Source organism: Acinonyx jubatus, chromosome B1 (assembly GCF_027475565.1).
Source record: "Acinonyx jubatus isolate Ajub_Pintada_27869175 chromosome B1, VMU_Ajub_asm_v1.0, whole genome shotgun sequence".
NCBI classification, from domain to species: domain Eukaryota; kingdom Metazoa; phylum Chordata; class Mammalia; order Carnivora; family Felidae; genus Acinonyx; species Acinonyx jubatus.
Window position 1 is genome coordinate 196,813,771 of NC_069382.1, and position 15,395 is coordinate 196,829,165.

General features: G+C 60.8%; 1 protein-coding gene across 2 annotated transcripts in view; it reads left to right on the plus strand.

The window, feature by feature from the left end:
• Positions 1 to 520: 520 nt before the first annotated feature.
• The window catches only part of WFS1 (wolframin ER transmembrane glycoprotein), a 29,898-nt gene continuing 15,023 nt past the window's right edge, over positions 521 to 15,395 (plus strand). The window contains exons 1-2 of one of the 2 annotated variants that reach the window (XM_053217611.1): positions 521 to 695; positions 7,075 to 7,307. In XM_053217611.1, coding sequence (XP_053073586.1) covers positions 7,076 to 7,307 — 232 coding nt within the window. In that variant the 5' untranslated portion in view covers positions 521 to 695; position 7,075. The remainder of the gene's footprint in view (positions 696 to 7,074; positions 7,308 to 15,395) is intronic. The other variant, XM_027076928.2, reaches the window with a different exon arrangement.

Genomic DNA, 15,395 nt, shown 5'->3' on the forward strand with positions numbered 1-15,395 from the left:
TGGGGAGCCCTCTATCTCTCTCTCTGGCAGGGCTGGAATTAAGGCCTCTGGCTCATAGCAGACACTCCACTGTTAATTAGTATTGCAGTAACAGTGATAATGCATCTGGGGCCAGAGTAGTGGGTGAAGGGTGTCCCGAGTCTAGTCCAAGGGTCCAACCACCTGTTAACAACTAAAGGCAAGGGGCCTGCCTCTGCGACCAAACACCTCGCGGGCGGGGCCCGGCCGAGGCCGTGGCGGGGAGGGGGCGGGGCCACGACGCGGTGGGACGGGGCAGAAGCCGACTCCGCTCGGAAACTTTCGCTGTGGGCGGGTCGGACCCGCCCCCCGGCTCCCTCCGACCGCGCGGCGCCAGGGGGCTGTCGGCGGCAGCCCCGGCGAGGCGCGCCGTGACTGGCGGAGGCGCGCGGTGATTGGCAGGCGTGCCGGCCGCATAGAAGACAGAGCAGGAGCCGCGTCTTCCGAGCCGCGCCGGGAGTGGAGCGCGGCCCGCGGCCCCGCCCGCGGCCCCGCCCTCGGCCCCGCCCCGCCCGCGGAGGGCGGCGCTCGCCGGCTCTCTCCGCCGCCGGAGTCGCTCCCTCAGGCCCGGCTGCTTCGCTCCGGCCCCTGGGAGCCCGCCTCCTCGCGAGCAACTTTTCGGTGGGCCCGGAGGCCCGAGGGCGTCGCGGCGCCGCGTGCAGCCCACTCGCGGCCGGGTGAGTACTTCGGGGCGGGGGGCGGCCGCGCGGGGGCCTGGAAAGAGAGCCAGGAGACGCCGCCCGCCAGGGGCCTCAGTTTCTCCGTCTGGGCGACTGCTCCCAGCACCCCCCACAAGCCCCCCAGAAGGTAGAGGGCCGGGGTCCCGCCCCGCTTCACGGCTACCTCTCCACGGCGACCACTCCACGGGCTTGGGTTGGGTCTTCCTCGAAGGGTGCGCGCCCCCTCGGCCGCAGCCCGGCGCCCCGGGAATCGCGGGGCCCCGCGGGTGGCCGAAGGCACCCCTGCCTGCGCCCCGCAGCGCCGGTCCCGACGTGCCCCGTCATGGCCCTTCCCCCGCGGCCGGCGGCCGGGCTCGGCGGGTCCCAGGGCGGCCCTCGCTGCCCGCCGGGACGCGGGTGGGGCTGCGGGGGCGCGGGGGGTCCGGCCCGCACTGGGGAGCGGGCCCGCCGGAGGGGGCAGCCCCTGGGTCAGGCCGAAGCCCCCACAGCCCACTTGGAATCTGTGTCGCGCTTCCTCTTCCCCTGGGGCTCCTCCTCAGTAAGCGGGGGAGGGGAGTGGCAGCCCTGGGTCCTGGCTGGTGCGAACCCGGCGGGGGGCCCCACCTCGGCCACATTACTTTCTGTTTTGACAGATGGCAGCTTTCTGCGGAATCTCGCCCTGCCCTTTTGGATGTGATGGAGCCATGCCCTCCCACCCCATTTTTTTGTAGTTGATGTTAAGAAATTCCAAGGAGCTAACATTTGTACAATATTTACACTACCCTCCCCCGTAGTCTTACGGGACCAGGAATGATGGCCCCATTGGACACATGGCGGAGCTGGGGCTCACTGGGGATTGGTGACCTGCTCAGGGCAGGACCACGAAGAGCGCAGGGGAAGACTTCCGCCCCAGGCTGCACTGAAAGCAATCCCAGTTTTGCCTCTCCTCACCTTGGACAGTGACCCTTGGCATTTGGCCTGTTTATAAAGGGCTTTCCCTCCCGCTGGGATCTAGCCCTGTTTGCAGAGTGCCCTGGGTACCCTCTGTGCTGGACGCCCGTTCTCACTGCAGCCCTAGTGAGGGAGCCCGGAGGCCACACTAACCACCATCCAGGCCCGGCCCCCATGTCTCCAAGAGGCCGTGATTCTCACTGGAGCCCCAGAGTGTCTGACCAGGGATTCAGAGGAAGTTTCCCCTGTATAACCTCTCCTTTGCTGTGACCCCCAGCCCCCAAGCACATGGAGCTTCGAGCACAGGGAAGGTTGCTGGGAGACCACATCGCACCTTCCTTCCCAGGATGAAATGTGTGGAGGGCTCCCTACTTAATACCTCACCAGCCCCTCCCAAGCCAGGGCTGGGGCTGGACAGGCCTTGGGGGCTGGTCACAGAGGGGCCCCCAGCTCAAGAGGTGCCTGAGCACTGGGACAGAGACCAAACCCTGGCGCACGGTGGTGATAAGAAGAATCACAATAGGGAAGGAGCCTTACGCTCCTTTATGTGGCTCCTGCCCTCTCGCACATCCCCACCTCAGAAAGTGGCACCACTGCTGTGGCCCCCGGCCACAGACCAGGCCACTCTCCGCGCCCCCACCCCTCCCATTGTGTTGGTGATACTCCCGCCTCTCCTGGGTCCAGAACCACTCTCAGATAACCTGCTCTGGACCAGGCCTTCTTACCTTGCCCTGGAGAGTTGCCCAGCCCCTTCCCTGGTCTCCCCATCCTGTCCCCACACAGCCCTGGTGGTTCTGTAACTGTCACTTTCCTGCTCGTCACTGTCTTGTACTCCTCCTGGCCCTGGACCCAGCTCTGGCTCCAAAGCCTGGCACTCATTCAGGCCCTGGGAACCTGCCCTAGCCGCCCACACAGCTTCTTCTCATTCCTGCACCCCATCCCCAAGCAGTCACTTCCCAGCCGCCTGCACCTTCCTGGTGACATTGCTGGTCACTCTCACCCCACCCCATCCCCACCGCCCTTCCTCCTGGGCAGTCCCCTGTTGGAATGCCCACGCACCTTCCTTCCTCCTTCCTTCCACCCTCACCTGGCTCACACCTGCCTGCTTTGAAGGCTGAGTCGATCCCTCCCCTGACTTCCAAAGCAGAGTGAGACCCCCACCTTGGGTGCTTATAGCCCCAAATGCTGCTCTGTCTTTGTGGTTGTCTGTTGAGGTGACCTCCTTCCCACTGGGCGTGAGCTGCTGGAAGGCCAGCCCTACGGGGGTCCTCTCTGGGGCGGGGAGGCCAGCTCAGTGCCTGGCAGGGGATCCGCCCACCACCCGTGTCTGCTGTCCCCCTGGGGCCTGGTGTGCAGTGGGGGCTCGGCCACCGGGGAGACATTCATAACTGTCCTTGATCAAGGACTAGGGTATTCCCAACTTGACTCCCACTTTGTTCCTGTGCATTTGGCACGTTGAGTGGAGCCGGAATGTTCCTTGGTTTGGCCCTTAATACTCTGGGGCAAAAATAGGTATCTGGGAGCCTCCAAGGGCTTTGTGCCCTTGTCTTGAGGAGTAGCCCAGTGCCAGGGGCTGGGCTCCCAGACCTTGGGAACCCCTGGGTCCTTTTGCTTGGGGCTCAGTCGCAGATGGGTTTTAAAATCTATTTTGTCTTAATTTCAAGAACCTTATTATTATAGGAAATTAGAGAAATACATTGAGAAAAAAGTCTAAAATAAAACCAGTCATAATCCTTCCCCCCAGACAGAGACAGTGTTGACAGTTCGGGGGCCATTTTCTTCCACGCCTTTCTGCAGGTAGGTTTTGGTGTCATTCTAAAGAGACAGGCTGATTCTCATGCTGTTTTAAATCCTGCTTAACAGTGTTATACCAACACTTTTCTTGCCTTTAAACATTTATTTGTACACAGGGTCGTGGGTAACGTCTGTATAGGACAGCACCGCGCTGACGGGTTGTAATTTTCAAAACTGGTCTCTCTGGATGGTGCCTGATGTCTGCCTGTGTGTGAAACCTGTGGGCATCCCTGCTTACTCTCCTGGGCTGGGGCTCTAGTGTGGAGGCTTGAGCAACTTGAAGGCTTCCCATGGGGGCTTGTTCCAGAGGTGGGGCCTGCCCCCCGGGAGAGCAGAGGGGGGGCCTGCCTACACAAGGACTAGAGTGTTTGGGGCAGAAGACCACACGTGGTCATCCTGCTCTGTGTCTCAATAGATGCATGGTCCGTGCAGTCCCCCCTGGGGGTGGGAGCTCCTCAGCCCAGCTCCTTAGTGCTGGAATTCGTGTTTTGATGGGATAAAAATATGCCTCGGTGCTCACGTGGAAAGAATGCCAGCCACTCTGCTTTTTTGGAGCTGACACAATGACAGGTTCCAAGCCCCCGCTCTGGCCATCAGGTGGCAGTTGGGCTTGACTGGTCCCACCAGCAGGCAGGTTGGAGGAGTCTTGGGGCCGGGGCCCAGCTGGAGGATGATGTGCCCGTTTTGCAGTCAGGACGCTGGTGTCTGGGGGGAGGGAATTGCTTAGAGTCACAGGGCAAAAGGTCCTGAAAGCTTCTTGCCCGGCCAGCGCACCTTCCCTGAGGCCAGGCTGCCTCAGTGTCCCTTGCGCCCTAGGCCCCTAACATGTGTCAGGCAAGGCAGCAGCTAGTCTGAGTGGATGAGGTCCAGCTCCTGCCTTCCGGGCTCCTAGCATCACGGGAAAGAAAACTTGTCAAAGAAGGAAGGACCAGGGGCACCTGGGGGGCTCGGTCGGTTGATCATCTGGCTTCAGCTTGGGTCACGATCTCATGGTTTGTGGGTTCGGGCCCCGCGTCGGGCTCTGTGCCGACAGCTTGGAGCCTGGAGCCTGCTTCGGATTCTGTGTTTCCCTCAGAGTCTCTCTGCCCCTCCCCCGCTCACACTCTGTGTGTGTGTGTGTCTCTCTCTCTCTCTCTCTCTCGCTCTCAAAAATAAATAAACATTAAAAAATTTCAAAAAAAAGGAAAGACCAGACACTTGTGGGGGGTCCTTCCACCAGGAGATGGTCTGTGATCCTTCCTGTGACCCAGCCATGGCAATGAATTGTCTCCTGTGCTTTAAAATAATAAGACTTCTGATCCCAAAAGGGCTTGACCAACTCTCAGAGACCCTGAAAATTAATTTCCTTTTATTCATTCATTCTTACTAACCGTTTTACTTGAAACAGTCATTTTGACTGCTATATGAGATGCATAATACTTAGCCCGCAGGCCAGCCAGAACCTGTGTTTCCCTGGAACCCCTTTCATAATGTGTTTTTCAACTGAATATGCCTTTGTTCAGCACCTGAGAGAACTAGCTTGTTTATTTGTTGTTTTTTAATGCTCTATAGTTTGCAGATTACTTTCTCCTCCTCCACACCCTTAGTCCCCATAGCACCTCTACATGGAAAGTGTTATTCTTATTTGACAGATGAGGAAAAACTGAGAACAGGGAGGTTAAGTAGCTACAGGTAAAGGAAAGAACTGGGATTCACTCCTCATGTTGCTTGGTAGTAAAGTCGTGTCCTATTGGCTGGGGACGGAGCTGTCCCTCCAGACCTGGGGCGTCCTGGTAGGAGGGGGAGTGTCACCCGAGACAGGACTCAGCAGAGGCAGCGGGGAAACTCCCAGGAAGGAGGCACGCTGGCCTTGGCTTGGATGTCCAGTGCTGGGGGAAGGGGCTCTGCCAGAGCGCAGGCACGGGGTCGGGGAGGCGGAGGACGGCTTTGGCAGCAGGGGAGAGGGAAGAGAAGGCGTGGCAGGGGTCGGATTTTGAAAAGAGGCCTCATTTTCAAAGACGGGCTTTGTGGATTTGAATTCTGACTCCCACACCGTGAGCTGTGTGGCCTCTAGCAAGGTATCCCGTTTCTGAACCCGCGTTTCCTCATCTGCGAAATGGGGTGAGGGTTGAAGGACGAGCCACTTCTCCATCTGTCCCACCTGGGTAGCAGCGGTGCCCGCTTCACAGGGCTGTGCGAGGAACCCCGAGAAAATGCACGGGAAGCGTTGAGAACGGTGTGCTCCAGACACATGTGCGTTCCTGTCAACGACCCGGGTGCCCCGGCGTAAGGTGGCCGTCTTAAGATGAGCTGCACTCTGCCATTCCAAGAAGGTGGCACTTGATTCTGGGGGCAGCCGGCCAGGCGAGGTGGCTCCGTAGGACGTGGCCCGGTGTGGCCTAAAGAACAGACTTGTTTGCTGTCTCGGCAGGACTCTGTTCTGTGTCCCAAGTCACCCGCCGGTCTCCCTGCCCGCCGCTGGCTACGTGCTCCCTCGGGTCTGTGCGCGCTGAACAGCGAGTTTCCCGGAACTTGCCTCTTTGTTTGGTTTCCCTGAAGCCCGGGAGTTTGGAAGCTACACCAAGCGCGTCGATGTCCAGGCAGAGTCACGTGGCTTGGCCAGGCTTTTGTTTTGCCCCCGGGGGATGTTTTTAAATAAGGACTCTATCCCTCTGAGGCAGGAATGTCCAGATTGAAATCGGTGGGGTTGTTTGGCGGACACAGATCCCATCTCCCGGACCCATTTGTGGCTGGGGACAGGGCAAGCACGGCAGTGTAGACCCCGGGAACAGGCCACCTCCACCCTTCTTGGGACAACGGTCTCCAGAAACATCTGGTGAGCATCTACCCTGCAGGTGCTTGGAGCTGGGTGTTTGGGGACACCTGGCCCCCTTGTGCAGCCTGTAGTCTCTAGCCTCATCTCGTCCTCACGGCACCCCCTCACTTTGGGCGATTGTCCCATTCATAGTGGAGGAAACTGAGGTGCGGGGAGGGGCGTGGCCCTCTCAGGACCGCAGAGCCGGGGGGCGGGGCCAGAGTTCCATTAGCAGAAGGGGGTGGATGTGGCCTTGAGTCCCGGGGAGGGTCACGACATCTTTTTGGAGTCTGAGGAGAAGGCTCGCCGGGTCCCCCCGCTCAGCGCACACATAGACCCCGTCAGGGGCCTGTGTCCCCCTCAAGTCTATCCAGGGCACCGGGTCAGGGACCCTGGGGCACCTCCCAGAGCTTCCGGCTCCCTGCCCCGTGACTTCCGTTTGCCCTCGGTTGTGGCGGTGCCCGTTTCTGCCTTGCTGCTCAACAGCACGTGAGGTCCCTTTCCTGGACTGATGGAGCCCCGCCCCCTGCCACGAGGTGGCTGTAGGTCTGTGCTCTCCCGTCTGGGCCGGTTTGCCCCCTGTCCCTAGGTGCTCCCCTCTGCTTTTTAGGGTATGTTCGTGTCTGGTGGCACTCGGGCTCCGCGGTTGTCCTGTGGTTCGGGCCAGCACGGATGGCTCTGCGGTTGGGCGGGTCTGACTGAGTCCCAGCTCCACGGGTGTTTCCCTCCCCTACAGAACATGAGGCGGCCCCTACCCCACTTCCCTTTTCTGTCCCTTCTCTGCCCAACACTCGAGGCCCGAGCAGGCTGGGCCTGGCCCCCCTGGTGTGTCTTAGCCTCGGCTTTTCTCCTCCGCAGGATGGACCCCGGCACCCGCTCTGCGAGCCCCTCTGGCCCGCAGCCTCCACCACCGCTGCAGCCCCAGGCCCGTTCGCGGCTCAATGCCACTGCCTCGGTGGAGCAGGACGAGAGCGGGGTGCCCCGAGCCCCTGGACCCCAAGTGGGACGTGGACCGGATGTAGGAGACACAGCTGCCCCAGCCGTGGCCCGGACCCCGAGCCCTCGGAGCCAAGAACAAGCGGACAGAACAGGTAAGGGGTGGGGCCTGGAAGGCAGCAGCCCTCCGCACACGTGGCTCAGGCGCCCTGCGTGGTTCTCCCTGTGGAGCAGGGCCCTCAGGCTCCCACCCACACGGCGGGCTTTGCTCTTGGTGCGCAGACGTCACGCTTCCCACCTGATGGCTCACCCTCGGGGCTGGCGCCGGTCCCTCAGCAGGTCCTGTGGGCGAGAGGTCCTGCTCTCGTCCCGCACGGCGCTCAGGGAAGCCCATGTGGTCCCCCCTGCCCCCCAGCCCAGTCCCCAGTGCCCTGTGGACCATGGTCCCCCATCCCCAGGCTGGACAGCTAAGGGCCGCCCCCCTCCCCATTCTTGGGCCCCCCCCCCGTGGTTTTCATTCCCCGAGGCCTTCCCGGAGGCACCTCCTGGGGGCAGAGGTGAGCCGGTGTGCGGGCCTCGGTGGGACCGGATGGTTGGCCGTGGTGCTGGCTGCCTCACTCACCTTGGGGAAGGGGCACTAGCCCTTGGGCCGTCCTCCATCCAGCTCCCGCTCCCCGAGTACGGCCCTGAGTGGGCATGGGTGGCACCCGTGGGTCAGGTCTGCCCCCGACTCCCATGAGCCCACAGTCTGGTGGAGAGCAGAGGGAAGCATGCGGCCTGGGGAGCACCGAGGTGGCCCTGGGCAGAGAAGGTGCCCGAACAAGAGGTAGGTGGGAGGAGAGGGCATGGCGGCCGAGAGAGCCTGGACCTCCGGTGACGGTGGTGAGGCTGGGAAGGGAGGGATGCGGGGATAACGCTCATCTGGCCCGTGATGGAGATACACTGGGAGGGAGCTGGGGGCAGGACTGGTCACTGGGCCGGAGCACAAGCCTCGTCTGAGACGTTTCTTCATGCTCTGGAGGCTGCTGTGGGTAGGGACGGCCGTGCGTCACCGTGAGCTTCGTGGACACTCAGAGGCAGGAGCCCCAAGCCTCTGGCTCCGATGTTTGTGGCGAGTGTAGCTGCTGTCAGCTCCGTTCTTTCTGGCACTTTACCCCGTGCTTTGCAGCGTGTGTCTCACTCCCAAAGGAACCAACCCCTCCACCTAGACCGTGCGCTTGAGCACAGGTGGGGTCATGGTCATGCTGTCCTGCTCAGAGCGCCAGGTCCCGTTCCTTGTCTTCCTGGGGTACCGGCCCCTCCTCCCTGCACACCCAGACTGTTTTCTGTCCCCCAGGGCGGCCTCCAGGCCTCCCCATCTCCCTGTGCATGTGGGAAGCTCCGCCCAAAATGTGCCTTCACTGTCTCCACCTGCTGGAGTCCTACCCGGCTCTTAGGGCGCGGCTGCCTCCTATACTTTCTGACCTTGACCCACAGCAGGCAGGACACGAGCCACCCTTACCTGATCTGCGTGCCTGCACACGCGTGTGCGCACGCGTGCACACACACACACAAATCCGGTGGCAACAGAAATTTCCAAAACACCACTTTTCTCGCTGCGCGTGCTGCAGTCAGATCGTGTCCTTTCTCTTCCTTTGATGTAAAAGCAAACGCCGCTCGTGGGCAGTTAAATGGATTTCGGGATTTAGTGTGTCGAGACAGGCCTGCATTTTATAAAACGCTTTCTGCAGTTTGGCTCCGCTGCCAGTTCTCTGTGCACATTTCCAGGCCGGGACTCCCCAGGGCACGTGTCTGCACACGAACCGTCACTTGTTGTCGGGGCCCTGAGGCGCCCCGGGCAGGGCCGGGGCCTGACTCTCACGGTGGCGCACCCCCCAGCCACGTGCCCTTGACGGAGTCGGGAGGCCACGGCGAGCCTGTTCCTGTGTCTGAGGAGTGGGCGCGACCTCGCCAGCACGTGGAGTCCTGCCGGGACCTTGTACGCCGGGCAGACCGTCGTCAGGCCCCGGCGCGTGCAGAAGCGTGCTGGCGGGTCGGTGAAGGGCCGAGTCCGGGCCCGTGGTCCCCCCGGGCACCCCGTGCCGGTGCACAGCGACCGTCTGTACCTTGAGCTGCAGCACAGTCACCAGACAGCCCGGCGCCCCGGCTCCCTCACCCAGATCCTGTGCAGACCTCCTCCTGGGGGGCATCTGCTATTTTATGATCCCCCATTGAACCCCTCTTTGGACTGGTCTTCACGTTGGCTCAGGCCGTGTGTGTGCACCAGACTTTTTCTCTCCCCCAAGGGAAGCTTGTTGTGCCGCTAACTGGGTGTGTGCGTGTGTGTGTGTGTGGTAGGGGGTGGGGGCTCTCTTTACCTCCTCTGTCACCACCGGTGGGTGGGATGCTATGACCTCCCTCCTTATTCCCAGGCTGCTGAGGTGAGGCTTCATCCCCCAGGTGGTCTGTACGAGCTAAGGAAGTCCTGCTGTCACGGCCCCCTGGCCACACCTCACCTCCCCTTTCTCATCTCACCCAGGCTTTGTCATTTTTCTCTTCCTCTGGACAGGTCACCGCTTAGGTAGACCACCCCCAGCTCAGCCATGCCACCCAGGCGGAACCCCCAAACCCGCCGTGAGCACCTGCTGTGTCTATCTGTGTGTGCCACGTGGCCAGCCCTGTCCGCAGGGCTTTCCGTGGGCCACGTCTGACCCCTCACAGCAGTCTGTGAGGGAAGTTCTGTTATCACCCCACCTAGAGGGGAGGAAACTGAGGCACAGACTTGCCCAGGTGACCCACTGCTGTGTGACGGGTGCCCAGGTGACCCGAGTCTCCTGGGTTAACACCAGCCCCACCCAGCAGAGTTCAAACTCTGGTTGAAGCAGGCTTGAGGCTCCCCGTACAGTTCACGCTGGGCCAGTGCCTGCTTTATTCCAGAAATTCACCCGGTCCTTGGGCACTTCTGATCTTTGCATCTCCTTGAAAGATCACCCGGTTCTCCGCTTTGTCTCTGAGGCCTCTGGGCAGGCAAGGGGGCTTGACCCTGGGATCTCAGCCACAGATGCCTCACGGCTGCAGGGCACGGAAACCAGGGCTAGAAACACACTTGGTTTTAATCTGAGTGTGCAAAACAGCCCCAGGAGGGCGGGGTCGAGACTGCAAATTTCAGGTAGGAGCCAGGAGATGGCTGTGGCCTCTGGTTGCTGTCCACCCCCAAGAGGGGGGAGGGAAGCGGGTCCTGGGCAGTCTCGCGGCCTTGGGGTCCCAGCCCCCACGTGCTGCTCCGAGGCGGATGCAGTGGGCCCTGCCCTGCTGGCCCTGCGCAGCCCAGACGGCGCCTGCCCCTGGAAGGGCTTTGTGGGCACGTTTCGGTGGATTCCCTGACCTGTGCGTCTGCAAATGTGTGACACGCATTAGTTAGGTAACACCGACAGTAAGAGTGAAAGTGACACGTCCCGTGCTGGGTACGCGTGAGGTTCTCTGCCTTAGCTCACTCGCTTCTCCAACATTTTCACGAGAAAACCTAGGGGAAGAGCGGCAGTAGATACCCCGGGTTGCCCAGCTGGTGAGGGGGAGGTTCAAACATACTCTGTGACTCTGCCTACCCCGGGGGTGGCAGGCGGGGCCCTGCCACGTGCCCCATGCCTTCAGGCCGTCTCTTCGGGGTGCCCAGGGCAGGAGCAAAGCAGAGACCTCTGGGCTGAGGCCTGGGTGGTCTCTGGTGCGGACAGAGGGGTCCGCCCCCCAGGAGCCCTTGGGCCACGGGGAGACAGAAGCAAACAGTAACGGTCCTGGCGGGCAGGCACCATGCTAGGGAGAGCTGACGTCATGGGGGCCCGGGGAGCACGAGACACCCTTTCTGCTGACCTCGGCTTGTGGCGGGTCTCCAATGGGACCACCAGCCCTGTACGGCCTCCCAGCTACGGGGCCACGGACGGGGGTGCTGGAGCCCTTGGGCACCCCAGTGTTGACGGAGGACCTGCCCAGTGTGGGCAAGACAGGAGGGGCTCTGCCCTCCAGGGGGGGTCCTGGGTGGGTAAATGAAGAAGGGTCAGCACAGTACGGGGCGTGCTGGATGCTAGGCCCGGGGCAGGGATCAGAGTGCAGGGGCAGGGGATCAGCCACGTGAGCCCTTGGGGGTCGTGATAAGGAGAAGGGTGTTTTAGAGGGCATTGGAGGGTTTAAGACCTGCACGAAGCCAGGCTGGCCCCCAGGTCTCTGGCTGGGTGGTGGGGTCCAGAGCTGATGGTCTGGTCTGAACCGATACCGATGTGGGACCATGAGCAGAAGCAGAGTGTCGAGGCCCTGCCATCCCAGGGACAAGTCACAGCAGTGGACCACATGGGTTCTGAGGCTCTGCTTGAGGAGGCAGCCACTGATAACTGAGGAAGTTTTCTGCACACATCGTCTCGTTCTGATCCCGATTCACGCCCCGGTCTCTCTGGACGCCCTACCTGTGCTGTGACCCCCTCGCTGTAGGATGTCCTGTCACAGGACGGCAGGGGCAGTGAGTCTGTCTTGGGCACGGTGGTTTCCTGAGACCTTTGGAAACTTGGCAGCGTGCCCTTAATCGGTCACCTTTAACCACCCACTTATGTCCCAATCCTCAGGTGTCACCTCCTCCAGGAAGCAACCTCCCACTGCGCCCCCCCCCCCTGCCCCGCCACTATCAGGCGACACCTCCACAGCCTTGACCTTCCTCCCTGGACCCCTGCCTCAGCTCAGCCAGCCCCAGGCAGAGACGGGGTGACAAGGATTTTTCACCGTTTGTTTATGAGAATCAGAGTCAGCATCACAAAGGCTGATGAGACACCCTCTTAGTGCAAGACAACCCCCACTCCCTGGGTATGGGACACCCCCTTGGCTTAGGGCAACCCGGCCACCCCAGGTGTGGGAGCTGCGTGGCCTTGGACAAGTCTCCCTCTTGCTTCAAGGGGACCCAGCCATCCTGAGTATGGGCACCTGTTGGGGCGGGGCGGCCACAGCAACGATGCGGGCACACGACGAGGACACACGGTGTCCTTGACTGCAGGGCCCCCGTGAAAGGCGTCCTGAGAGGACCAGGGCGTCCAGGAGGCCTAGACTCGTCGGGGCGGGACTGGGGAGGTGGGATGGCAGCAGCCGCCCAAGGCAAGAGCTTTGGTCGTTATCGTTCCTGCAGGCGTCAGGTGGCTCCTCTCCTAAGAGGTCTGGGTGTGCATTCCGCAATTCAAAACTACTTCCGCCGCAGACCTTGCTAGCAGCCTTCGTGAACGAGGCTGCCGGCCTTGGGAGCGCTTCGTGCACAGGCTTCCCAGCTCGCAGCTGGGGTCCTGACGCTGTCCGGAGTGGACGCCAGACTTGCTCACCACCCTCTTTCCTTTCTGCAGAGCACCTGCTCCAGCCGTGGGGGTGCAGGGTGAGCTCAGTGCAGTCACCGTGCCGAGCACGGGCTGTGTCCCTGCGCTGGCATGTGCGGGGACAGGAAGGCCGCAGACGCTTCTCGTGGTCCTTCCCTCGGCAGCCCCCACCCCCTCGTCCCTCCATCCTGCGCCGTGTATCCAGTCGCGCTGTCCCACGCTGGCCGGAATCTGGGGACGGGTCAGACCCACTGGACGGATCGTCCCCACAAAGGCTGGTGGGAGCTTGGAGACACCGTGTGGACGCTGCATCCCGGGTTGCGGAGGGAAAATAGCAGTGGGCCCTGCTGGGAAGAGGGGACGGCATCCTGGGGGCTCTGCTCACCTCACCAGCTCCGGAGAAGATGAAGGGTCACGTACCAGGTCAGCAGGGCACGGGGTCTGTGAGCACAAACAACGAAAAGACGGGGGTCGGTGTATACGTGGGTCTCCGTGGGCTCCGGCAGAGGTGTGCGGACCTGCCCAAGGCCACGCAGCTCTTGCTGCTTCATGATAGGAAGCTCTTCAATAGTGAGTTCGAGCCAGGACCCCTTCGGTCGTAAGTGACACAGAAACACAGCGTAAATGGACGTAAGCGAGAAATCAGGAGTTGAGAGGAATTTCTCAGTCCTGTGGATCTGCAGAGTGTAGGCCGTGCTGGCTCTACACGTGGCTGGATGCAGGGGCTCAGAGGACGTGATCAGGAGCCCCAGCTCCACCCTCCCTCCCTCTGGTGGGCTGTCCTCACCGGGCGGCCTTCCGGGGCTCCCGGGGGGCATCCATCAGCCGAGTCCTAGCGGAAGGAAGCCTGCTCCCCGATAGTTCAGCACAGACCCCGCTGGCCTGGCTTGGGTCTGTGTCCATCTCTGAACCAGGCGCTGTGGTCAGGGAGACAGAGGCTTCTGATGGGCCAGGAGGGCGTGCTGTACCCACCCTGCATTGAGGGACAATGCCACCGGACCTCGAGGACCGAGATGGGGAAGGGTGGGTACCCAAGAGGGGTATCAAAGTGCTACTATCAGAGAAAGACAGGAACGCGGGTCGGACATGCACAGAATAGTGTGTTTCGTGGTCTGTGGTCCACGCTGACTCAGCCAGCTTCTGGGGGTGTCCTTTACGGGGCTGAACAGTAGGCCTATGACCTGTGGGAAGGCTCCTACTTACACGGAAAAAGCCAGAGCCCTCTGATGGGTCTGCAGCGTGGGCCCAACACTTGAGTGGTAGAGAAGTATTTATGTCAGTGCCAAATGGGAGCTGGAATAATAAGGTGTGGCATGTATTTCAACGAGACTTCTCGAAATGTCAGGCTGTGAGTAACTTCTGTGAAAAATTAATCACGGACAGAATCTTTGTAGCCAACAGATACATGCTCGAGTCTTCTATATCCTGATTAAGGCACAAAAAGAACATGGGCTTGTGAATTTGGTTAAGAAAAGTTTCGAACTTGTGGGAGGCACCCCATGGGCGCTATGGTGGGAAGTGCAGTGTCACTGAGGAGCAAAGGCCATGGGGTCAGCTGAGAGGTGGGGAGCATGGACCGAAAAGAAACCTGCCTTTTGGGAATGCTGGCTCTGGCCCAGCCACTTCATACGAAGTATCTCGTTCTTTATAACCGTCCTGTTGGATGGATATTGACGATTAGGTTGAAAATAACTGGCTAGGTCACACAGCACTTCGACGTTGAAGGCACAGTCACACGCAGGTTAGATTTCTCTCCACGCCACACTCCTGCCCTGGAGCCTGCAGGCTTTGTGTTCTCCTGTTCTAGGCCAGAGAGTGCATCCAGGGGCTGGAGGGGCTGGGACAACAGCCAGAAGGGAGAAGTGACCTTGCTGGCTGGCTCAGGAGACGCCAGGGTCCTGGCCGCGAGGGCAGGCAGGGTGGGCGTGCTGAGGCCATTGCTGGCAGGGTCCCCGGGGACCTCAGGGAGGAAGTCCAGTCCGAACTCCTCAGGGAGGGTATTTTCCAACCGCCCACCAGGAGGGCGATGGTGTGTGTCCCTTAGCGTGAGGTCTTGAGAAGAAGCCTCCCCTCTTGGAGCTGTGTCCTCAGTCCCCTGTGCCTCTCTGCCTTTGAACCTGCGGGCCGTGTTGGCTCAGACCCCTGTCGCATCCCCCCGGAGTCCTGTGGCCCGTGGACTCGGGTGCCCGGAGTGCAGCAGCCTGTGGCCTTGGCTGACACAGGCAGAGCTGGGAAAGGCCTGGATGAACCAATCAGGAAGGCTGGTCATCGGGTGTTGTTACTGGGGACCATTTTTCTTTCCCTTCATTCTGCCTCCTGTTTCCAGAAACGTCTAGAGAGTGAGGAGGCTGTCGTGTCTAATAAGCACCTGCTCTGAAGTCAGCAGTGCTGCGGCCGCATCCCGCGAGCTACTGCGAGGTGTCTTATGCCTGCCAAGGTGGGATGCGGGGTGAATGGAGGTGGGAGAGGAGCCGGACATGGGCCCCCGAATATCGGTTGTGGAAATCAAAGACAGGCACTGGTAAAAAAGGATTTGTTTTTAAACTTCTTACTGTCATGCTGCCGACTGCGGGTGAGGTTGCGGTGACGTTGGTATAGTTCCACGACGCCGTGTAACTTGGGGTAACTTTTTGGAGACTAGGCTGCAGCGTGAGCCTTAGCTGTTTGGGCCTTGGGCCTAGGATTCAACTGAAAGGCCTGTGCCAGGAGAGTAACCCCCAAAGGAAACACATACACGGAGTGGTTTGTGGCACCGTTTCATAAAATTAGGGAGTACTGGGAATAACGTAAGGGCCCAGTGGAGTGGAGGGGCCCGGCACCCTGGGCATGTTCCTCAGACCGGATCTCTGAACTGTGGCAATGCTGGATTTCACCACAGGGTAACACGGGAGATCGGTTACGATTCACTGTTGTAAACGCGTATAT